This window comes from Anguilla rostrata, chromosome 10 (genome assembly GCF_018555375.3).
Source record: "Anguilla rostrata isolate EN2019 chromosome 10, ASM1855537v3, whole genome shotgun sequence".
Taxonomy (NCBI): Eukaryota; Metazoa; Chordata; class Actinopteri; order Anguilliformes; family Anguillidae; genus Anguilla; species Anguilla rostrata.
In genome coordinates this window covers 16,081,390-16,107,175 of record NC_057942.1, presented here as the reverse complement: position 1 = coordinate 16,107,175, position 25,786 = coordinate 16,081,390, and the positions used below count along the sequence as shown (strand labels likewise).

The window sequence follows — 25,786 nt, the reverse complement described above, 5'->3', positions numbered from 1 at the left end:
ACCTGACAAACATTGACACATTCACCCGACATTTAAAAATTTGGTTATTGAGTTATCAATCAACAATGTCAACATACATCACTACTAAACTGCATGTGTGTTGTGCAATATTGTGGATTATTTGCATGTCATCATGTGATGCATATGCTTTAATACTTTCTGTATCTGCTTGTTTTATGATGTATATGGTTGCCTTATGTGGTCCATTGTTCCTTTGCATGTGCCTGCTTCTGTGTTGCTCATGCCTGCTTCCAAACTCTGTGTGTCTGTTTCTATGTGCTTTTAATGTTGTACTATGGCTTCTAGTCTGGTCTGCTTGTTATTAATGTGTTAACATCAGCCTGCCCAGGGACAACAGATGGAAATTAGCGATCTAGCTAAATCTGGCACATTTACATCACATAATAGTGATGTTGATCAATGTAAATGGTAAATGGTAAATGGACTGCATATCATACACTTTTTATCCGAATGCTTTACATGATGCCTTCTCATTCGCAGAGCAGTTTAGGGGTTGGTGTTTGCCAAGGACAATTACACGACAGGGGGTTGAACAACCCTCCGACTGCCAGACATTTCGTTTACCTCTGAGCTATGTCGCCCGTGTATGTGTATTCCTAAAATTAAATAAATTAATAAATAATAAATAAATAAATAAATAAATAAATAAATAAATAAATAAATAAATAAATGCAAATCCATACCTTTGGTTTCATGTGAACTGTTTTGGATACTGTGTGTGTGAGAGAGAGTGTGTTTGTGTGTGTGTGTGTGCCTGAAAATACAGACAGACTAATCAAAAAACCATGACTGCACAAGTACCTTTCCCTTATAGAAACACTTGAAAAGTGTTTGTGTAAATTGTGTAAAGTCCCATGAATTATTGTACCAAAAACTGTGAACATCATTTGAACTTACATTTTCATGAGTTTATTCAAAAAGAAATCAAAAACTTTTTTGCCCAATGACAAAAATCTTTGACTAAGAAAAACTCACTGTTTTGCCTCATACCTGCCAATTATGAAAGCATTTGTAAGATTTGTAAGATAAGACCAGGGGACAGTTGTACCAAATAAAAGTTGAATTTTCATTGCGGACCTCATGAAAACTTGCTTTATGAATCTATTAGACTATGGAAGTGTAAGAAAAAAGTTTTGTTTTTTGCAGAAGGGTCTGCCAGCATGTCAATTGAAAGCTGCATTTCTAGTGGTGCCCACAGCAGAATCCTCATGATCCAAAGCATACAACCTCATCCGTGAAACATGGTGTAGGTAGTGTTACGGCTTTGGCATGTATGGCTGCCACTGGAACTGGCGCATTTGTGTTTATTGATCATGTGACTGTTGATGAATTTAGGAAGAATGTGAGAGCAGGACGAATTCTGAAGTGTAGGGATATATCATCTCAGATCCCATCAAATGCCTCAAAACTCATCAGGCTGTGCTTCACCTTGCAGCAGGAAAATTACCCCAAATATTCTGTTAAAGCAACCAAGTGAGTTTTTCAGGGCCAACTGGATTCTAGTTGGGTGCTTGACTTGGCCAGTCAAGCACCTGACCAGAGTTCAATTGAACATGTTTCACTTGCTAAAGACAAGACTGCAGGAAAAAATCACTTTAAGCAAACGGGAACTGTAGATGGCTGCAGTACAGGCCTGCATGGCAGAACATCACCAGGGAAGATGCCCAGTGCTTGGCAATGCCTATGGGTCACAGACTTCAAGCAGTCATTGCATTCAAAAGATTTGAAACAAAGTACTAAATGTGTGACAGTAATGTCGAGATATTGTGTTTGACTTTGATACCATTTTATTTGTCCAGGGAATTTGGATGCATGTTGTTTTTGGTTGTTTACGGCCCTTCAAGTGGCAAGGTTGTGGAAGCAGCAGCCACTATCGTGGACTGCGTACATAAGTTGCAGCAACAACATCCAGAGGCCCCAGCTATTGTACTCAATGACGTGAATCAATGCAAGTTAGACATAACACATTTTATCTATATGTTGAAGGATGAACAAGGAAGGAACATATGCTTAATAAATGTTTTGTAGTTTTGTAAGCTTGGAAAAAGGCCTATGTGTCAAAGGCCAGGTTACAAATCAAAACTAAAGCATAGCAAACCAGTGAAAGTCAGTAGTCAGAGTCTGGTCACCTGAAAGCATAGAAGAGCTCAAAGCATGTTTTGATTGTACAGTGTGGGAGGAGTTTCTTTAGGGCTCTTTAGATTAAATATATATCAATATAACTGACTATATGGACTTCTGTGAGCAGTCTATTATACCTACAAGGAACTAAAAGTTTACCCAAATAACAAGACATAAATAACTAAGGACATGAAGTCTACTATGAACCTTGGGAAGATTGCTTTTAAGAACAAGGACAGAGGAGAATTATGGCGTGCAGGAAAATAACTAAGAGGGAAATTGGCAAAGAAGGTACATAGGCTACAACTAGAAAACACCTTAAAACTAATAATTCTATTTGTTTCTATTATAATTAATATTTTTTTTTCATCGGTGCTGATTGTACCATATACTGACTTGCATTTTGCACAATATTTCTTATTTTGATAAAACAATAAAATAATTTGATCACAATAATAATAATAATAATAATAATAATAATAATAATAAACTAATAATTTTAGACAGTTATGGGATACTATGAACAGCAAGACTGGGATATCAGCCTCCCGGAAACTACTACCGTTAGACAATGAACTGGAGTTCACAGACAGATTGAATACGTTCTTCTCCTGGTTTGACACTGAGAATAATTTAGAGAAACGTTTGAAACTTAGTTACACCTGTAGAGTCAGATAGGACTTGGCAACATTACTATTGACCAAGAGGAGTGCATTTTTAAACACACAAATCCAAGAAAATCCACAGGCCCAGATAAACTTAGTGGCTTTTATTTAAAAAAACATTTGCATCTGAATTGGCCGCCGTGTGGCAACCTATTTTTCAGTGGTCCTTGGATAGCTACACCATTCCAATAATATGGAAGACATATATCACACCTTTTCCAAGAAAATTATGTTTTGAAGAACCAAATGAGATTCATCCTGAAGCTTCAACATCCATTTCGATTAAATCATTTGAAAGAATTCTGATCCAGCAACTCACCATTTCCACAGGTAGTAAACTTGATCCCTATCAGTTTGCATACAGACAGGGCCGTAGTACAAAGGATGTAGCAGTTATCTTAACACACCTGATAGAGAAGCTTGAACAACCTAGAATATTTACTAGGGCTCTCTTTTTGTATTTTTCATCTGAATTTAACACTACACAGCAAGAGATCCTACTTACAAAGATGATTCAACTAACAGGTCAACCCTTATCCGATTTAGTGGTATCATCCATTTCTCACTAATAGACTGCGAGTGGTTAGGGTCAACCAAACCATATTATTACCAGGGCTGTGTGAGCTCACACCAGCTCTTTACTCTTTATACAGATGAGTGCACAGCCAATACTTCAAACACATTCATAATAAAGTCATCAAGTGACACAACATTACTGTTCCTGCTTGAGCCTGAAGATGATCCCATTCTTCATCAGTTCAGCATTGACAGATTAGTGTATGCTGTGACCAGAATTGTTTTATTATTAATTTAGAGAAAACATTAAAAACAGGAAATTATTTTTGGTATTCCATTTGAATCTTATCCTTCCCCAGTCACAATTCATAATATGCAGATTAAACTAGGTACTTCATATAAATATCTAGGTATATATGTGGATGATACCTTGTTTTGGAGGATGCACATAAATTTCACCTGCAGCAAAGTATAGCACATGCATTTTCTTAGAAGGCTAAGGTCATTTGGGGCAAACAGGCAGATTTTTTTTTCCATCCATAATATAGAGTATCATGCGATATGGGTTCACTGTTTGGTACAGCTGTCTTTCTGTACAGCTTAAACGTATATTGTCCAGAGTATATTGTCCCATTGTTTGCAAGTATGCTAAAAGACTGTACGTCAAACATTTATATTTCAAGCTGCATACATAAAACAAATGTTAAGTCAGCTGGTGGTATTTCATCTGACCTTTCACGTTTCATCTTATGCCATCTAACAGAAACTATAAGGTCCTACAGGTTAGACTTAACATTCTGTGGAACTCATTCAACTCAAGTCTATCAAGCTACTAAACAAAAACATGGGCTCAGGATAGGCCATGGGAAAGTGTATTTTGTTGGGGAAATGCCATGTAATTGTGTATAATGGGCTATGGGCAGGTGAAATGTGGGCCGATGCAATTTTGATGGGCACCTGTGTACATTTTATAATGACGTATTATTAATGAAATGAGCTAAAACTGTTAGTATTGTTTGTCTTATTTTATTGTATCAATGTACAGTACGTCTGTACCTCTGTATGTGAGAAGTACGGCTTGTGACGCAAGACAAATTTCAGAGAAATGTGACAATAAAGTGTAATCTAATCTAATCTAATCAAACTGTTGGGGAACCACAGAATTGTCTAGAATGAAATTTTATGCTCTAGCATTAAGATTTGCCTTCAAAAAAAAAAACTGACGAATAGTTTTCAAAACTGGAGAAATCAGCCGAGAATAGTTATTAAAATGATTGTTTAGTTAGCTATTTGGTTAACTAGCTTATCTTGGTGAACAGGCTGTTTGGTTATTTAACATTTCAGTACATTGCTCGCCAATATGTTGATTAATGTTAGGCTGTGAGAACAGGTTTAAACCTATTCGGTCAGCAAGCTATGCTGCAACCCCTAAAGTAAATAGGCTGATATTGATATGATATGTTTTATTGTGGTATTACATAGTGTAACAACACTAAATTTTAGATGTGAATTCCTCAGAAATTGGGTATACCAAGTTAGTGGGCAGCATGCCCCATACCTATACAGCACCAAGTTTGGCATTTTCAGGGTTTCCTACAGAAATTACCACAAAGACCTCACATTCTCAGCCCTTAAGAACATTAACTTTTGTACCTTCTGACCTTATGTAAACAGACAGACTTCACGTGTTCCGAAGTAGAACTTCACATGCACACACAACAAAGCCACACACTTGGGTCATTATACATTTTCTTCTTCGTCTTCTTCTTCTTTGTCCTGTGTATTACATCATCACAAATACTCCAGTAACACAATCAATCATTCTCCCCATTTTGTGTGGAAGCTGGCTGGCTTGCAACCTTATTCTCTATCATTGTACATGCAAACCCCACAGAATATTGTTTCATGACTCAGATAGCTACATGACTACAAGATAGGCCAAAAACCTTGGACTGAATTTGTGACCATTAGACTACTGTTAACCAAAACATTTTGTTTATTATTTAAATAGCACCTTTCAAACAAAAAGCACAAGGTTCTTTTACAAGCAATCAGCAAAACATCCAAAATAAAGACCATGAAAAGTTCAGGCAATATATAAATAATAAAGCAATTTCAATATGCAGTTAGTGACAAAGGAGACAAAAAACAAAATAAATTAACAATCTAAAGCAAATATATACATATATGTATATTTTGTACAGAGAATACATTAAAAGACATTAAAAGCTAACTTACAAAAATGTATCTTCATGACAGTGACTCAGCTGTTCTAATGGCCTGGGGGAGATTGTTCCAGAGCCTAGGGGCTGTAACTCAAAAAGCACAATCTCCCTTTGTCTTCAGGCTTAAACCATGCAAAGCATTAAAAATAATTAATAACATTTTTAAATAAACCTGTGCAAGTAAGCTAAAATTGGAGTAACATATTATCTTTGATTTGTTCTTGTTAACTTTGGACCATTTGGAGCCGTGCTACTTGATGGCTTAAACAGGTACAGTATATAAGGAACTACAATAATCCAAACGTGATGATACAAAAGCATGTATGACTTTATCAGTATCCTCAAATGATAAGATTGATCTAATTTTGGATATATTTCTTAATTGGTAGAAACATGCCTGAATTAGCTTGTTTATATGCAGGTGAAGACTGAGGTCACACCAAGATTTCTGAAAACAGATTTCACATTACAAGCAAGAGAAATAACATTTACCTTAATTTGTTCAGACATGCTTTGATCCAGCACTTCAGTTTTATCGGTGTTGAGCTTGAGGACGTTTTGAGACATCCAGCATGGAACATCAGTCAAACAGTTATGCAAAAGAGTTAATTTGCTTAATTAATTAGGTTTCTCAGATGTAACTGAGAATCATCAGCAAAAAAAGTGATAGGATATGCTTTTTACAAGTGGTAACACGTATATAGAAAACAGAATTAGCCCAACGACAGATCCCTGAGGAACACCACATTTTATCATTGCTGATGATGACGCAAAATTACCTAGAGAAACAGAAACATTTTCTGTTCTACAAAACCAGTTCAGTGAGGGACAATTTAGCCACACAGCTTCATTAAATCAGTTGAATGGATAGCTAGTGAGCTAACTTCCGCTCAGTTCAGTTAAAATGAAAAATGAAACTAATGTTCCTGAAGTGTAGCTAGCTAGTCAGCATGGGCATGTGGCATCAATAAAATACTATTAGATGGATGGCTACCTGGCTGTTTCATCACAGCAGTACACTAGCTAGCAACCTTCTGTGCTGTTAACTTATAATTAAAACTAAAACAACTGAACAATAGTTTGCTAGCCAGTAACATTAACTACAGTTAAAAGTTAACTCCAATAAACCAGCTAGCAGTTTCCACTCACTGCCTGTAACGGTGAAGACACATGTTAACTTCAGGGGGTAATAATCATAGACATGCATATTTAACTAGACAGGAAAGTCCTAAAGGTACGATCTGTACAGCATGTGAGGGCAAAAAATTGGAGCTCCCATTAAAGTGAATGGGGAATATCAGATTTTTGAAAGCAAATTAAAATGTCCTTGATGGTATTTTGAAACTCGATTTACAACCGTTATGTTTCATGTGAAAAGCAGATTGAAAAATATGCATTATGTAATAAAATATATATATTAAACATTAAACATTATAAATATTTTCCCAAAACTTCTCATCCAAAACATTATTGTTTCATAAACTGCTGCACATAATGAAATTTATGGTCACAAAAAGAGTCCAGTTCCTACTGTATGCATGCTCTATGGTAATAATGGGGGGTGGGGGGAGATTTTGCCCTCACGTGCAGTACAGATCGTACACTCGGGACTGTCACATTTATAGATTACGGCATAAATAGATTACGCCAAGTGTTTTTAATTGGTTATTGTATGCATGATAGACGTACTGAGTTTATGTCGGAAGATGATCTATAGGCCTAGCTAACATTAATTTAAACATGCCATTTGTAATGTAGCTACAGCTGACTCATTAAAAAGTTGTTAAAGCCACAGCTTTAAACAGGGACCGCTGTCCCTTTAAGACAATCAATAAATCTGTCGTCATGAAATGCATAGCTTTGTGGCTTTTACTAAACATATGTATCAAACATTCTTTAATAATTTGAATATTAATATTGATAAGGAAATAAGGTTATAAACAGTTACATAAATGGTCATAAACGTTCAAATTGGTTCATTTATCGTACCTGTATGCTTGATAATTTTGACTGCAGTGCATGAAAAATGGACTCCAATAGTGTCCAGCTGCAGGCCTGCAGAACAAGTCCCGTGGCTGGGCAAAGCCTGCAAAAGTAGCCCTAGGGTTTAGGGTCAACCTCGCAGTCATGTAGCCGTCTGAGTTATGAATAGGCTTGGGTAGTGAAAGCCAGTATCACTATGGCCTACCTACTGGACTGAATTGCAACACAGATTTTGGGGGTTAATTTCAGTGCCATCTTGATCACCTTACGCTCGCTCTGCAAGCTAGCGAATGGCTTTAACAACCCTCTACATTCAGTTATCTTATTATATGCATTATTTTTAACAAACAATACAAAAATAAATGATATCTCAACAGAAATACATTTTAAAGCACAGAAAAATGGCAAGTTTCTCACTCATACAAAGCACTGTCTACAAATCATGAAACTCGCAAAATCGAGGCCTGCCGTTAAAAGTACTGGTAGGCCTACAAAATGAGGGAAAGTTACAACAATCAACATCGGCTATCCTAGCTCACGTAATTCAAACAAGTTATATTCCAGAGCAATGTAATTTTACCCTGTGTTTTTTTTTTTTTTTCCAGTAATAATTTAAGAAATATGTTTCGCTTTTTCTTAGGTTCCCTTTGTCTAAAGTACATTTTGTCTAAAGTAATTCAGCAAACAAATATACAATAATATAGGAATCAGGAAGAGGGCAGATATTTTTCATGGCACTGTAGCTACTCACTTCAGATTTATTTTTGGGCTGGACCGCAACAGCGGGGCCAGCCCTACAAATGCGAATGTCTGTGACTGAAGTGATGAAGTTACATCATTGGTCGGCTGAGTTATGAAGTTACACCATTGGTTAGCCGGAGAGGTCCAGGTATACTTGGTTCTGGCCAGGTCTTGTTTAAAGTGATGCTATCACTTTAAGGCACTGATGCTACCACTGTAAATAGATTACTGACGCGACTCAAAAGATGTGTAAAAAAAGGAAAGATTGACTATGGATGCTGCCTAAAAAGGGAGCCACTCCAAAACGGTAAAGAGACATAAGCTGAATGTCTTCGTTTTACACAATAGTATTTCGATCATCAGATTTTCGGGCAGTCAATAGCAATGGTAAAAATTCAGTCATGACAAACTTATTGATGGGCCTCTTACATTAGACAACACATTATTCAAGTAATGTGCATTAATTCATCAAGTAGGATAAAAGACACAGACATTCAACAAATACCAATAAAAGTATTATAAATGTGAAATTATTGCTATTACAGAGGGCTGGGCGATATATCGAATATTACAATAATATTTTATGATTTTGTAGAGGATACAAAATGATGAGACATCGATCGCGTGCTTATAATTTGTGCGGCCAAATTAGTTTCTTGAAGACCCGTCTAGTCGAATACGGAACCGGCACGGCGCATGTAGTATGTATCTGTTTGGCAGACATGGAGGACGGCAGCAATGAGATAGCATTCTAGAATTCTACCAGAAGTGGAACGTACAAGTGGGGGTACCAAAGCGTGGCAGTCGCAGCATGTCAGTTAACAGTAAAAACGTTCGCGCAGTCCACCAGCGGGCTGCCCAAACAATCCTGGCACATTATTTTCATTTTATTTTATGAACTATTTGTTAACATCACAATTAGGCCCACGTTGCTTGTCGTGTTAATTTGTATTACTGTTAAATAGCCCATGTGCTGCTAGCATTTTAAAACGGGTTTAAAGTATTTCCCTAAGTAGCCTATCTTTAATAAACATAACTATTTCTCCTGGGGATGTCTTATTTACTGTAGCATTTTTAGTTTTGCTGTGTTTACAATCAAAGTGCCCTCCGTCCTCAACCCCACCCACTCACCTTCGTTATATATTTTCTATCCGTTTTTATAGCGTTTTTTTCCTTTTGATTTTTCGTGTCTCCGTGTTTTGATAGCTGTTGCTGTCGAGGAAAAGCAGTATTAAGGTTAACTCTGGTTTCTGAACGAGCCCTGTCAGCTTTTCGTTCTCTCTCGGAGAGCATTTAGTTCCAGTAGCAACATTCTGTCATTCCACAAAGCATAGGCTAACTCAAACCAGAAACTGGATTGTGTTCTGGCCAAAAACTTCTAAGAGCAGCTAAGTTGCTGAGAGTTTGCCTTACACAGGAGTCAGAACCCATACACACCAACATAAAACATACTTGGAAAAATTACTTTGTGCTTAAAGCAGCTATTTTTTCTGTTAATTTGCACTGTTTTGTAAGTGCGTCATGCTCATTCGGTATGCACTATTTCCGTCATTGTCCCACAGACCCCACTCAATTTTTTGGATCTATTGAAAAAAATATTGTGTACAGGGGAGAATTTGTGTTTACCTTTTCAACAATTTATTTTCATTTGGCATGCATTAGTTTTCTATGTTGCATTTGAAGTGACTTGTTTTGCACACAGGTACTTTTATTAGATTTCTTTTTACATTTAAAAATTTATTTTTTGGAAAAATATTTAGTGCAAGCATGCTGTAGATTTATCTGAGCACTGTTATTGTCTTATTGAGTAAGCTTCTAAAAGAGGTTATGCACAATTGGTGAACATCTGATTACACTAAATATATGGTTTACATGAAGTATGTGATTCTGATTGAATGTAACTGTTAAGCTATTTCAGAGAATGCATTAATATCGAGATATGTATCGTATATCGCCAAAAAGCTTGCAAGTATTGAGATATTATTTGAGATATATATCGCCCAGCCCTAATATTACATATCAGGTGAGAAAGACTCGGGAGCATAGATCATTGTCCCGATGAAGGCTTGGCAGAACTATTTTTGTTTAACAATCATTTTATTCAGTTAGTTATTTTTTGCTTTTGAATTTCATACATACACTAGAGAACTGTGAGGTAGCAGCACAATATTATTTGTTCACGAGCTCATTGAATCAGAAAATTCCCAGAATGCCCTCAGTGGAGACGCAGGGGTCAGCACGTGAAGGAGGATTTCTGAAAGTCATGCCAAATGCGGAGCAGCTCACGTGGTTTAAATCCGGTCGCGATGACCAGGCGGTAGAACAAGCACCTGTCGTATTCCAAGCGACGGATCTCAAACAAGTTTCGCATGTACGGCAGGCTGTAGGAGTACGCCGGCCGCACACCCAGCACCCGCAGGCATAGACCCACGTAGACGTCCTCCATGGGAAAGGGCCTCACAAATCTAGACGCCCATGAAATCCTTGCTGCCAGGTCAGTGGAGAAGACATACCCCGCCCCAGAGACGTAAGGAGGATAGGACGGTTCGGGGTAAACCTCCTCCGAGACGTACCACTTGCTTTTCTTGTCCCTCCGTGGGTGGCCATCGCTGATGACTGACCCGGTGATGTACCCCTGCCGGACGGGGGCGCTGGTGGGGGGACCCAGGAAGTGGTCGACCAGGTAGCGCACGTTGAGGAAGATGTCAGCGTCAATCTTCATCGCGTAAGAGGCGCCCTGGCAGCTGGAGGCCAGCCAGTTCATCATCATCATGGTCTTGATGGTCAGGTTGCGGTAACTGTCCAGGAAATTCATCTGGACAATGTCGCCGTGCTCCTGGCTTTCCCGCTCCAGTTCTTTTTGGACACGTGGGCCCTGCTCGCCGGTGGCCAGACCCACAAAGAAGATCCTGGTGACGACCACGTCTGGTATCAAGCCCTCCTGACCCCAAGTTGCCCTGATGGCGTCCCTGGAGGAACGGTCACCTGGGGCCACTGGGACCATGAGCACTAGGAAAGGCTTTTTTCCTCTGCACTTTTCTGGCTGGTTCAGTACATACCTGTATGTTGATGGAGAGATAAACTTGTAATACTCTTGTGCAATCGGATGTGGACTTTGGTTGGTAGTTCCGCGTTGCCTCTGAATTAGAAAGAAACTAACGATGAAAGTGGACAAAGCGACAAGTGAAAGTGAAAAGACACAGCATTTAATTAACGTCCGACTGCTGTGGTTAAACATCCTTTTACGGTAAAAAGTACGAGTCGCATACAGAGCTAAGTATAGCTTTCCCAGTGTGCGGTGTCAGTTTACATTCCAGCAACAGGAGAAATGAACGTTTTTGCTCCTGATGAGATCCCGGCAGGCAGCGCTCCATGTAAAAAATAAAAAAAAATTCATCCGCTACTTCCTGGCTTTGTTCATTGCAACATAGAAAGCCACTCCCTGAAATGGAAAAAAAAACAGATGACATCCAACCCCCCTTTACACGGGCTCCTCCTCCCTCTGCCAGGACGAGGGCTATAAATTCATTTGTGAAAGTGATGTCTGGCCCGAGCATCCACTCCGTCCGTTGCTGCCGTGGAGAGCGGCCGGGAGATCAGCAGAGCCACTTTTATTTCCTCTTTTGATAAGCCACGGACGGTGAGGGCGCCAGATGGGCTGGTGTGAGATACTGTGGGCGGGGTACCTGCCCTGCGTACGTCCTGCTACATCTCGTCCATCCAATTCTGATTCGCATGATTTTAATACGCTTTAATACACTTTGCTGAAAACGATCGATTTCCTTTGAAACATAATAAGCCACAATCAGACGTATGGCCTTGATCCATTTGAGAACCAGGACAAAGAGTACTTTATATACTTGTTGTTTTATTCACATTTACAGTACTGACACAAATGATAGAAATACTGCATTTAGAGCGTTTGACTATTTATGCAATATTTAGCAACATTTCCTCTTTTTAGCATAATAAATGTAATATGCAATAAATCTAATATTGACATACAACTAAAATGTAGAAACAATGAGCATTTATGTTATACAAGTAATAATCATTTAATCTACCTCTATGTATAAGTTCATACCTGCATAATTGACCAGTCTTATGTATCTTACTGTTGGAAATTGTATAATCAGCTTGAACATGTATTTCTCTGTTCACTATACTTTGTGCCAGTACTGTGTGCTTTTGAGAAACATCTGATCTCACAGCAAATATTATCAGGCACAGGTTTTGGTAATTTGAATGAGAATTAAGCTTTGGCATTTTGTGATCATTCATGGTATTCAGCAGTGCGTGGGTGTGAGCATATACATGCACGTGCCTGTGAGTATATATTGTGAAAAGCAGCTCAGATCTGACTTGCTTGAAACTGGTAACAGACCTGTGACCCAGCAACCTCTCCTTTTAAATTTCATCTTAGATGGAGAAAATATCTTCTGGTTGCATCCTCGTTGTTTTGCATATTGTAAAAACAGACTACGTTTTTTAATTTTTTATTCACAGGTCTGAGTGTGCGGTGGTATCTTACCCTGATCACAGCAGAGTCTTATAGTGTGCTGGACTGCCCAGACTGGCAGGGCTATCTGGCAGTTTTTCAGATAGTTGAAATATTTCAAATCCTTGTAGTCTATAAGCGGTAGCCAGAGCTGGTTATCCTCTGGCATGGATTCTGTGGAAGGGATTCACTCCCAAAGACTTTCTGTATCTAGTATTGAGGCCTAGACATTAAACATTTACCGGAAGTACCACACGTTTCCTGCCATCTTCTAGCCTAAAGCCACAGGCCTGTGGCATTTTTATCTTCAGCCAGTGAACACAAACTGTGCTATAGTCTGGAACCACTGTTATGAAAGTGAGGCAACCACATTCCTCGGGTGTAATTAACCTCACACCACAACTTTGCTACAGTATGTTAAATCATTGCACGGGAGTCAAAGAAACTCAAAATGGCTTTTTTTTTTAAACAAAGGTTGTTTTATTGTAATAAGGGTTACATAGGAACACCTGTTTTTCACTTAGTTAAAAAATAAACAAGACAAACAAACAACAAAACAAAAACAACAACAAACAAACAAACAAATAAAAAAAAACCCCAGCAGAGTATTTTTAACTTACACAGGTATTCAGTTGGGTCAGTGGCTTTAGCTTTTAGGCATTGCCATTATAGGGATATATTCCTGCCATCGTAGCACAAGGAGTTTGGGATCTTTGCTGCAGAAGCACAGCATGTTTGGTGCATGTAAATGTTTTGTTTTTTATTTTTATTTTTTAAGACAAATTCAGATTAGGAGAGTGTCCAACCCAATCGTTTTCACAAAGCTGACGAAGCTGAACTTTTTCAATTCACAAATTCTGCATTAGACTGATTTACCTTTATTTGGATCCCCACTCCTCGTACATTTCTACAAATATTTTTACAAATTTTTCCCACATTTTGCAAAAATGCAATCATTTTCTTTTTTTAATATAATATGTTGAATAACAGGTCCTGCCTTGGATTTTGTAGAAGACATAATTAAGAAATAAACTGAAATCTACCAATTTTTATTTTTTATTTTATTTTTTTATATATTTTTGCCCAGGAACTAGAACATGGAAAGTGAATAGCAGGGCTGCGCGTGGAAGCCGACTGCATTGGGACTGTGGATTTACATGTTGCCTAAAGTGACCTGGACATGCATGGAGAATATTCAGAGGTTTTCCCTTGCAAATCTTTCCCTTTCTTTTCAGTGGATGGTTTAAGCTGATGGAGAGATGAGGAGAGGACAGCAGGGGGGATGGAGGGATGAAAGAATGAGTGTGACACCACTGCCCCCCCTCTCCCCACCGCGGGGTCTCTTCATTAAAGTGTAACACAAGTGTCCTCATAAGACTGCTTACCTGTGTAAATGCTCTGTTATTCATATTATTCATACCTTCATCAAACTGAAAACTGGTGTTTGTGCTTATGTTCAGAATAATTGTTGAGTTGATATGCCTGTGAGGACCCAATGGAGCCACTGTATTAATACTTAATGAAGAAGAGACTCCACAACCACAAAGACCACAAAAAATGCATCTGTCCTCTGCACAAAAACCAGGGTAAACTGCTATGCCTAGATGCAACACTGATCAGCGAAACATTGGATTCTGTAGCTAAGAAAAGAGATGAAAGCACCATGCCAGACTCGTCTGTATTGTACCAATGCTCCATCCACCTCCTAGTCTCCCATCTCAACTTCAACTTTGCAGAGAAGGAAGAAAAATTGGTTTCATCTTTTGCTCCAGAGAACATAGTATTTTCTCCTCTTTGGTGTGTGTGTGCACGTGTATAAGTGCTCGTGTAGGTCGTACTGTACTCGGTTGGTTAGCCGAGAACTGTAAGTCTGCAGTAACCACAACAGTCCTTAACTGACCTTGAACCTAGGTCACACAACCACTAATGGCTGAGTCTGGAAAATGAAGGTCTGGGCGGTATGTTGGGGTGGCGCATGTGGAGGGGAAGAGGGCGTGGCCGTAGCTTTGGTAGATGCGGGGGGGGTGACTGGGCTTGCAGGGACAGAGGGGGGAGGATGGGACACGATGAGCGGCCAAAGGGCAAGCGGGCTGGCTGAGGGTCTATGATCGTTTCCTCCTGCCCTCAAAGTTTCTAAAGTTGGAAGGCCGGATCTTCATTTCGGCGAACTCGATCGAATGCTCGTGGCCTTTCCAGTGGAACCAGTTGACTCCCTGACAAAGTAAAAGAAAAGTGCGTTAAAGTTCTAGTCTGTCTGGAAAATGGTGCAGAGATCAACATTATGATGCAGAAAAGCCTTTATGGGCACTAAATATCTAAAATAAGCACATGCCTTATGGCTATCATCATATATAACCACCTTTAAATGTTTCAGGAAAGATCTTACACAAAGATTCATGAGATAGCTCACTGTGTCTTAAAACCTGAATTATTACTCCTTAATACATCCAACCAAACTCTCTCCTTTAGGTTTTTTCCTGATAGATGTACCCTTTTTGAAAATGGTTATTTTTGTATGAAAATTATGTTTGTGGCACCTCCTTCTCCATAGGTGAGCATCTGACAAAGGTTTTTTTGTGAAGGTGTTCTCCTAAGTTTCTTCCAAGACCAAGCTTGATGCAACATTGTTCTCCTCATCAGACATTCTTAAGTTTTTGCACTCCATTGTGCAATTGATTTATAACAGCTGTGGCTGTTGCGTTGTGTGTGCATGGCATGGGATGGCCCACAAAGCAACTGATGTATGCCTACCTGAGGAGTGGCCCCAGCCTATGTGGATAATGTAAAGTTTGATATGCAGCTAAACTCTCTGTGTGGTTATTGGGCGGCATGTGAAGCGATCTCACCTTGCTGTGACTGTTGTCCCCGTACCGTCCCATGATGTTGACACGATGGCAGTTCTTGTACCAGAAGGCGCCCTTGTAGGACAGCGCGCAGTTGGTGACGGCAATGTCGTTGTCATGGTCGTACGTGGAGAACGGGCGACCGTGGTGGTAGGTCATGGAGTCACCTACGAGTGAGAGGGAGCGAGTAACCAGATCATGGAATGAATAAAGATAATGGAAAATGCTGAAAAGCACCTAGAAGCTTGGAGAAAACATGCAAATAATGGAAGTGTTTCCCAGGATGTTGTGACACACTGATTTGCTAATGAAAGGTGCTTACCCAGGGTGACAAAATAACACATAGTCCAGCTGGATATTAACAGAGTGTACTGTATTTCTAGTAAAATACTTCTTGTACTCCTGGATGCAATACCAGAAAAGCCACCCACAGATTGACCCGTTTTATCAGATTTTTATCAGCACAAAGCTGCTGATGACGGCTGCAGCTTAGAGTTCTAAACCGTTCGTCCTAAACGGACAGAGAGGAGGGCGACGGTGGAAATGGAGGCTCGGGCGTACCGGCAGTGCCGCTGTAGCCTCCCACGTGGACCTTGTAGCGGCTGCGCGGCTCGGAGACGGTGAACCTCTCGTACTGGGCGTAGGCCGTCTCGCCCTTGTCCCGCAGGTCCACCCGCAGCTCGTACTGGCCGGACGCCGTGATCTTGTGGAGGTTCGTCAGACCTGCAGGGGGGAGACGCGGCACAGTCATCTTTCCTGTAATACTGAGCATGTGCGACCGAGGACTGGAGATTACAAATGAGACAGACTTCACTGAAAAATATGCACATTGGTTTGGCATTTCAGTGCGAGTTCAGAACTTTATGTGGTCCATTTCCTGTGTTTCAATCTCACTTCGCATCTACGGACTGATGAAGTGAATTGTTCTTTACAGATCATGAGCTTCTTTTAGCACTTTTCTCAATAAAAGTATAAAATTTACAATTAATATTCTTTAGGACAGCATTGGCTGTAAAATGTTTGTTAAGATGCGTTATCCAAGATAATTTCCAGACACCGTGAAACGGCTCCATATTATTTTCCTCAAATGTTTTTTTAGATTATTAAAATGTAAATGTACTTCTGAATTTAAATGGAAAGACATGATATATTTGCATTATAATAAAAAAATCTGAGCCTGTTACGGTCAGTTACAACAGCCACGATGTTATGAAATAACTTCCCCTTTCTCCTTAACGTGTCATTCAGGGGACAGGATTGCGCACGCTGGCGTCTTTCACAATATTGCCACATGCGTTTGTCTGTGTTCCGCATCACAGCACCGAAGCCGAGTGCTAGCATCATTAAGCGAACCGGCGGAGGACACACCGAGCCAGAACTCGTCGTTCATGTCGCCGAACCCGGCCGTGTAGTTCCTCCAGTTCCGGAAGAACTCCAGCTTCCCGCTCTGGCGTCGCACGAAGACCTGCGAGAGAGACGAGAGCAGTGCTGAATCACACCCGTTAATCCTTTGGGCGGGCGGACACTTTTGTAATACCGCCTGCATCCATTATTAGGCTCTTACATAACTGAGACAGGCTGCGCTTCATTGTTCCCACGGTCAAATGAGATTATATATCTTCACTGCAGACATCTTTACTGTGTAATAATCTATACTGTATATATTGCTTACATCTATGAGTTTTATCTATATGTTACACTTAACCCACAGTGTAGGAAAAAAATAGCTATTCGGGTTTCCTTGGCAACTCACAATCCATCCGCCTCCATCTGTGGTCATATCGCAGTACACCTGGATGGGCTGGCTCTCGTCTCCGCCCAGGTAGATGGTGTAGAGGCCTGAGGTAGTTTCGCCGTTCAACAGCGCCTGGGAGCAGTCCTTGGGGTATCTGTACAGCATACCAGCTACACGCGCACGCACACGCAGACAAGCACAGGCAAACAAGCACATATAGATTACATTCACCACATTTCCCCATATGTCACTTTGTCACCGTATTGTTTGATGTTACTTCCACTTCTAAGTGTATCAAGCAATTTCAAAAGGGTGTACTGTAGGCTGTAGACAAACAATCAACTGAAAATGGCTCCTTACCCCTTTTATGAGAGGAAGGCAAGAAATGAGAGCGGTACAGACAGGAAATGAAAGGGGTACAAGGAAGACAGTGGAGCAGAACAAGGTTTAATGGAAAGAGTTAGAATGGAAAGGGTACTCAGATAAAGGGGCTGGTGGTTGGGGGGCATGGTGTCTGAGCAGCTAATGGTAGCAGTAGTCCTGTATACTCACTGGTGGTGAAGATGGTGGTGATGTGGCGACTCCTCTTGGGTCCAGCGATGGCCTGCAGCCTAACAGAGTACTCTGTTGAGGAGCTGAGCAGGGTCATGCTGTAGGAGGTGGCTGTGGGGCTGAGGACCACTTCCTGGATCAAGAAACGGCCACAAGTACAGTTACTTCCTGTGACATGTCAAACGTGAAGAAGATCTAAATACAGACAACATTGTCTAGATTCATACTGATGCATAAGCATATATACACACTCACACATACACACAGGGGCCATCTGCTGCTGGGCCAACAGTGAATAGCCTCAGTATAAGGACAGGGCAGCCACCAGGGGGCATACTCACCCTGACTTTGCCATCGGCCGACTCAAAGCTGAGGATGTAGCCTGTGATGTCAGCGCGAGGGGCCTTCCAGGTCAGAAAGGCGCTTTCTGACTGGACATTGCTTGCTGCTAAGTCCTGGGGAGCATCCACATCTGGAGCAGAGGGGGTGGAGCCAGAGAGCAAACAAACTGAGGAATGGCCCAGGTAACCTCACCTTCCCATAGTGAAACTCACCGAATATACAGAATACACTTAGTTCTGCCATTCCACTAACTTTCTGTACCAGTAGGTTTTTATTTTCAAGTTCTGAGGTAGCGGTTTGTTGGGTAAGGAGACTCACCGGTGGTGAAATCGGTGCTGGTGGCGGCGCTCTTCTGGGCCTGCCTGACCGCATAAACCTTGACGGTATAGTGTGTGGCGGGCGTGAGGGAGCTCATCTCAAACTCAACAATGTTTCCGGAAACGCGCTCCATCACCGGGGCCACTGCAGGGAAAGCACAGGGCTAAGCTGACTGAATTATCTATATAATAAGAGTCTTCTGTGATGTGAATCTTTATTATTATATACAGAATGTATATACGATACATTTTTATCATTTAACAAAAAACGATATATTTCAGGGCTCCAGAGAAACCCAATCCATAAAAGCCCATGCAGTGGCAAAACCCATCAAGGGTAAAGGCAGGTTTCCTTAGTTACAATTCCAGTTCCTTTTTGCGTGACCCATAGTGCTGCCCTTAAGAATATGAGTTCACAAGGTGATGTTTCAGGGCTTTGAAAAGGACTTCTCCCGTATTTCTGTTTGTTTCAGTGAGTGAGCAATTCTGTTTTCCGGAGGTTGTAAAAAATAAATAGATTGTCCGCATATAGCAGCAAGCATAATCAGTTGCATAAGTGACAGACATCCTGCCAGCTACTGTGGGAAGAGGAGAGGAGATGCAGCCAATCAGAGGTCTCCTGGTGTCAAACCTGTATCCATTACTGTACCTGTGTCTGAGCTGTAGGTGATAACATAGCCGTCGACCATGGCGATGGCTGGTTGCCACAGCAGCAGGGCCTCAGTGTCCGTGATGTTCATAGCGGTCAGACCGCGAGGCTTGTCCAAAGCTGGACCACAACCGGGAAAACACACAGTCAGGGTTATCAGTATGGTCACATGGAACACCCTTCAGAGTGTAAAACTATCCCTCATACTCAAAAACAGATATTTATAATCCTGTCTGGATCAATCTATACTTTCTGTCATCTACATATCATGATTAATGTTGTGCAAAAACTGTGTTGATTTAGCTGTCACAGCTCATATCATTCAAGCTCATTTCCCCAGATTTCTCACAAAGCTTGATTCTAGTGCAGATTGCTATTTTTCTTATGTATAGCAAGCCACTTAGGTATAGGTTTACTGATGATCAAGACTTTTTCCTAGTCATAATTTTTTACTTCAGCTGGTGCCCACTGGAGGTCCAGTCCCACCCTTCCCCACTAACACCTACAGCAAGACCTGTTCACCCTGTTCAACTGAGTCTTTGTTTATGTGTAGAAATAAGAGGCACATGATCTCCTGATCTACTTCATGTGATTATGTGCCTCAAATTTCTACATGTAAACAAAGACTCAGTTTCTCTTTACTGTCCCACCAAGGGGTCTTATTGCTTTTGAGTGTGAGACAATGGGCAAATAAAGCACATGCGTTTTGAGGGGTTCTGGAGGGTACTATCTTTCATAGAGCCTCTAAAGGTTTAATATGACTGGGTAATAAGGACAATATTCCATTTAGGTTTGGTGTCATTTGGAGAGGTATAGGGACACAGGGACACTTGGGGAAAACACCTGTCAAATGCTTTGCTCAGTCAGTTCCATGCTCTTCATCCTGGGGTACTACTGCAAAAGTATTTTATTTTATTTTTTACCCAGTATATCCTTCCAACAGGTTTACAAAGTGTAACTGGTTTGATTCATTTTAGTACAGGGGCACCAATGATTTCTAGCCTTCAAACATGTCTTCTCTGTGTATAATTTGGGAGATAATAGTATTGATTTAAGACAATGAAAAACAGGTGGACATTCTTATAAAATGTTGACCAAGCAAATTATTACATAATACAAACCGGCAAGTGTATTTGTTCAATAAGTGCATGATTTATACAATAAGCGCAAGTGTAAATGGGTGTGTGTATCTTGGTGTGAGTACTCACCTGTGGTCACAGATGACGACCCAGGTGCGCTCTCATCCAGGCCTTTAACAGCGATGACGGTCACCTGGTAGGTAACTCCCGGGGTCAGGTTGGACAGCACTGTCTGTGAGACAGCCCCGTTTGCGGTCACGGTCATAGGGCTTCCTGTGGATGCAGGAGATGACACGTGAAAGACAATAAAGATTTCCCCAAAACCAGTGTATGTGCTTTGATACTGTATGTGACTTAAGGTTTGAATAATCTTATGTTGACAGAAATTCATTTGGTGGTGTTTTTCTATTTTTTATTTGAATGCTGGCAGATGCTAAGATAATAGGTAGTTATTAATTGTGTATCCATATTTGAAGTTCTTACAGCAGTACGTTTCTCAGAAGTGAAGACCGTTTATTATCAGGATTCATTTTTTCTAGTTTCACCAACAAAACTTTTCAAATGAACACATCTTTTTTCATACTACCACTAGAGGGCAGGCCAAGACTGGCTATAAAACTTCATTCTGCTAATGACCACACTTATTAAAGTGCCACTTATGTTATTTAATGAAGGGTGCATAGAATATATGCAAATTCCAGGCTGTTTAGGTTTTAACACATGAAGCAAATGTAAAAACCTATTACTGTTGGTCTGCTTCTAATTGACTATCAGTGAAGCTGATACTGAGGTGAACTGTCGTGGCACAAAAAGGAGTATTTATGAAAAACAATGATCTTTCCTCTACAATAAAGCTCAGTTCAGTAATGGCAGGTTTCATAATATTCAGAATTGAGACTGAATGTATTCTACCAAGCAAGCAGTGGCCCATATCACTGATATCACCAAAGCTTAAATTTATAACAATGAGACATTCAAATAACTTGCACAATATTTTAAAGGAATGAAAAAAAAAGAATCAAACCATTCAGGCACCCATTATTGCATGTGCAACATCATTCCTGCATTGAGAGTTTTTTTTGTTAGAGAATGTGTGGTGTGTTTTAAATTGGTTTGGTAAACAGCCGCTTGGCCCATTGGGCACTCACCTCCCTGGGTGGGCACGTACGTGACCCGGTAGCGGTCCACCCTGGCGCGTGGCACGATCCAGTGAACGGTGGCAGATGTGTCCGTGACGTCAGAGAAGCGGAGGCCCTTGGGAGGTCCCACACCTGTCGTGGCGTGACGAACGAATCCGAGCCAAATTAACAAACAAACAAACAAATGAAAAAAATCAGGAAAACAGTCACTTCCTGCGAGGAGATAACTCTGAGGCATTACTTTTGATTGCGGGCCCAACACCGCAACAGGCATCTTTTGTTCAGCTTGAGACACCGATCGATGTTTAGTCGATAAAACAAAACGAAAAAACTGGAAAAAACTGACTTATTTAAACTAATGGAATACAAACATTCTGAAAGACTGAGCACAGATAGCACAGCTAATATCATCTGACTTCAAGTGGCAGAAGTGCATCAGGAAAGAAAACCAATCTGGATTAACAATAAAATATAAAACGATCAGTACAGAAAACATAAAATAAAACATTCAACAGCATAGTGCAAGGCCAAGCGGTTACCTAGAGGAAAGGTGTGAGACAAAGAGTATAAGGAGATGACAGCCCACAGGACAGACCCCCTCCCATCCCTCGCCACCCACACGAAAGTCAAACATGCCAGTGTCAGACTCAAGATTATAAACAGGCCGGGGTGAACACGCAGGTGCGTTTTTCCCTGGCTCAGAGTTTGACAGAGGGAAAAAAGCAACCTGTAAAAGGTAGACACGCAGTATACCCTGAACACACAGAGTCAAGCATCGCACAGTCAGAGCCTTTCATTTGAATCTGAGACGTTACTGTTTGGGAGAGAAGAGGTGAGGGCCAGCAAACACAGGCCAAGCACTGAAATGAAGCAGCAGGTGCAGGAACAGAGTGTTAAAGTGAGGAGAGATTCCCTGGCTCAGCGCTCAGCGCTCAAGAGAAACTGTAAGCCATTATGAGGCACAGACACGGAGGGCACTGTTTAATATATATATACATATTAAACAGATTTGTCTATATATATATATATATATATAAACAGAAGATATTGAGGAAATGAAAAGAATCAGTCTTAAAACCAGTCCTGCAAAGCAATAACCCCCCCCACCAACAGATAGAAGAAACATGAGCAAAGTCTTACTAGCGAATATTTCGTCAGACTTCAGTCGGCCAATGCAAAATAAATAAAAAAGCACAGAGGGGCATTTAATCCTGCTTTTGTCACCTGCTTTCCCCGGACTAGCTCCCGTGCAAAAATACCTGTTTGGGTAACAGCAGTAATGGGCTGGGAGTGTCGTCCCAACGTCACACCGTACAATATGATTTTGTACTGGGTGTCCGGGCTGAGACCCGTTATGACTCTGAATCTCTCGCTGCCGGCGACGGTGAGCTCCTGCAGCTGGTCCGCAGGTTTTTCAGAATCGCTAATTCTAATGACGAAACTATCAAACTCGTCATCTTCGGCTGTCCAGGTAAGTCGGAAACTTTCCGCGGTGACGTCCGAAACGAGAAGATGCTCCACTTCCGGTTCGGCTTCTGAATGGCAAAGGAATAAGATTTTGTCCTGATTTGAGAATCATAAAATTGCATCCCCTGTAAAAGACTGTGAATACGAGACTGAAGGAAACACTTATGACCTCGATCCCTCAGTCAGTGCGTGTAAGAAATCAAAATTAAAAGCTTTTGTGTGTCATTCAAAGCTGTTAAAATTTGGTTTGAAGAGTGAGGTCACAGTGAAGCAGATTTGTTTTATTTTTTATGATGGCATAAAATTTCGGAGACTTTTAGACTTTAATTTAGAATTCTTCATTATGAACGATGTCAGCGTAGTTAACAAACAAAAACGATCATCATCTCATCTCCTGCCAATGTTTATTTTCAAATGAAAGCTAAGCAACTTGCTTCACAGCGTTCTTTCTCTCTGCTTTCTATTTTACAGCCTCGTGAAACTGGTGTAGTCCATAGTTAAGAAACAGAAGATGTTAGTATCAGAAACTGGAGAAAAAAGACAGTTGGTACTGCTGTGGTACCATCCACACTGATCTGGTGAGAAGCTGAAATGGATCAGTTAATTATATGGTGCTTAATTTAGAGGCTGAAGTTAAAGCCGCTGAGAGTTTTTAAAGAAAACGCGGCAAATATTATGTTGGAAAGAAAAGAGAGGAGTAAAGGAGTGCAACTTGCCTGTAACAAAATCTCATTAGAAAGATGTGTGTAACATAGGGAGACAAAAATGGAGAAAAGCAAGTGTTGCTGTGGCACGGCTGTGAGAAGGCCAGGTTCTGTTGACAGCTGGAGAGTTCTCAACCAATACTCTTTGTGTCAGGTACTGTACAGTACAAAACTATTTCTTCTTATTACCACAGTGGGCCTTTTAACCAGTGTGAAATGGCTGACCCCTGCACTCCTACCCCTAATTTGCTTTGTTTTGCTTGCAAATATAAACCATATCTACTTGTTCTTTGCCTTGTCAAAGTTCTTTCTGAGCACTTTGTGTAATTTATTCTGCATGATTTACTGCAGAATTGGCATTGCGGTCCATTTGGTGTAGACCAACACTACAGTGCATCTGTCATAGGACAGCATTTGTGAATTTGGTGTAGAGTAGACTGAGGTTTCATAGAGACTCTAACAGCGCAAAGCATTGGTGGAGAGCTCCCTTATGTTGTGCCGAGGAATGGTACTTGTCAGCCACTGTGACCTCAGGCCGGAACACTTTTCAGGCCTTAAATGAGAGAAATGGTTTCCCAAGAACTCCCCGGTGTCCCTCACCAATGTACAGAAATGTCAAATCCATCATCTTATCCCTCCCAACAAGACCTAAAGGCTCAATATAAAAAAATTCTTAAGTTTTCCTCCGTGGGTGGTTCTGCCAAAGCAGGGGATGTAGGGGCAACATTGCAATGAGAAAAAGGGGATTGTTGGGATATGAGGTATGGATGACAGCACATGATTTTCAGTGGACAGTGAAGGCAAACATTCCCCATGTCTGACATATTTTTTAATAAAACATATATATACATGTACAGAAAATGTATTGGACTAGCGGCAAATTACGTTACAGCCAGTGAGCATATTGGGATCGGCCTGTATTTTATATGTTCTTTTCTATGCTTGGGCAACATAAGATATATCTCGTCATGCCAATAAAGCTTTTTGAATTGGAAATATGCTGCAACCACCTTACTTATGACTCCATGCACATACACCATAATCAAAGCCACACATGAAAAATGAACGAACACTGCTGTTTTTCCAATGAGAGACACTAACCAATGTTTGCCTGAATTGAATTATACTCAGCCGTAAAATGTATAAACATGTATAGAATTACAGTGACATGAACAAAACCTGCATGTTAAACCAAACAAAATGCATTGCAAGACGCAAGCAGCCATTTCAGCTTGAACCCAATACTGATTCACAGATAGAAAGTGTTTGATGAAACTCAGGAACATATGCCCTTCAATTCATACGATTCATTTTTCATTGATCATTTTAAAACCAATGAGTACAGGTATTCATCAGTGATGAATCATATGCGTTTAAACCGTCGTCTTCATTTCAGCATGAAGCAATCCTTAAATCGCTGAATGTCACAGCAGAAAATGTATTTCTCAAAAATAAGTGCCTTTCAAAATGCCATGGACTTTACAAACATCATGACAGGATGTTGACAATGTTTATGATTTACTGATCAGCGTGTAGTAAATACAGAATGCACCAATATGGTCTGTTGGTACTGAAATGCAGCATCAGATGAAGACGGAAAAGAATAATAAGGGACTGAAGCATGCGCTAGGGTTGGTGGTCGATAACGGCTCACACTTGTAATCTGTTCATTCTTGTAACCAAATGGACACATTGCAGAGCAAGCTAGATCTTTCAGCACTTTTGGATTAAGGCTGAAAGTTACTGCTTTCACTTTCTCATGTTGGCAGGTTGTCATGACACGAACCCAGAAGGCAGTCATGATATTTAAATTTTCACCTTCCTGATGGGTGATGATCCCAATGGTATTTCCAGACGACAGTGTCATTTTTTTTTGGGTTACAAAAAAAAATCGGTCTAAAGCTGTCATTGTGAAATAGTCTTCAGCCCCGGTTGATAATGGGTGAGCACAGCTGTTAGTGACAGGAAGTATTCTGATGCAGCGGATGGGCCCGTGGCCTGTCTGCACTGTACTATAATTAAGTAAACATTCTTCCAGGAAACAACACGAAGATAGAAGGCTCAACTATGAGTGCTTTCTGGAGGTTCAAACAAGAAGGAATTATCCCTGTCCTGAACAGTAAAATCATAATTTGGCCAGACAATGAACGAATCGCATCTAAAAGCCCTGTAACCTTTAAGGAAGGACT

The 25,786-nt window shown here is 40.6% G+C and overlaps 2 protein-coding genes across 5 annotated transcripts in view; both read right to left on the bottom strand.

Moving 5' to 3' along the window:
• Positions 1–3,865: 3,865 nt before the first annotated feature.
• LOC135265124 (beta-1,3-galactosyltransferase 2-like) lies at positions 3,866–11,842 on the bottom strand. Its single transcript, XM_064354425.1, has one exon. The coding sequence runs from the start codon at positions 11,508–11,510 to the stop codon at positions 10,506–10,508; it is 1,005 nt and encodes a 334-aa protein (XP_064210495.1). The 5' UTR covers positions 11,511–11,842; the 3' UTR covers positions 3,866–10,505.
• A 1,384-nt stretch (positions 11,843–13,226) lies between these two features.
• Positions 13,227–25,786, bottom strand: part of tncb (tenascin Cb) — a 50,661-nt gene continuing 38,101 nt past the window's right edge. For 2 of the 4 annotated variants that reach the window (XM_064354421.1, XM_064354422.1), the window contains 12 exons: positions 22,686–22,961; positions 21,436–21,558; positions 20,417–20,560; positions 19,209–19,328; positions 18,561–18,704; positions 18,242–18,372; positions 17,901–18,033; positions 17,367–17,518; positions 16,982–17,078; positions 16,175–16,336; positions 15,617–15,780; positions 13,227–14,983 (listed from right to left, as the gene is read on the bottom strand). In XM_064354421.1, the coding sequence (XP_064210491.1) occupies positions 14,873–14,983; positions 15,617–15,780; positions 16,175–16,336; positions 16,982–17,078; positions 17,367–17,518; positions 17,901–18,033; positions 18,242–18,372; positions 18,561–18,704; positions 19,209–19,328; positions 20,417–20,560; positions 21,436–21,558; positions 22,686–22,961 (1,757 nt within the window). In that variant the 3' untranslated portion in view covers positions 13,227–14,872. The remainder of the gene's footprint in view (positions 14,984–15,616; positions 15,781–16,174; positions 16,337–16,981; positions 17,079–17,366; positions 17,519–17,900; positions 18,034–18,241; positions 18,373–18,560; positions 18,705–19,208; positions 19,329–20,416; positions 20,561–21,435; positions 21,559–22,685; positions 22,962–25,786) is intronic. The other 2 variants (XM_064354423.1, XM_064354424.1) reach the window with 1 other exon arrangement.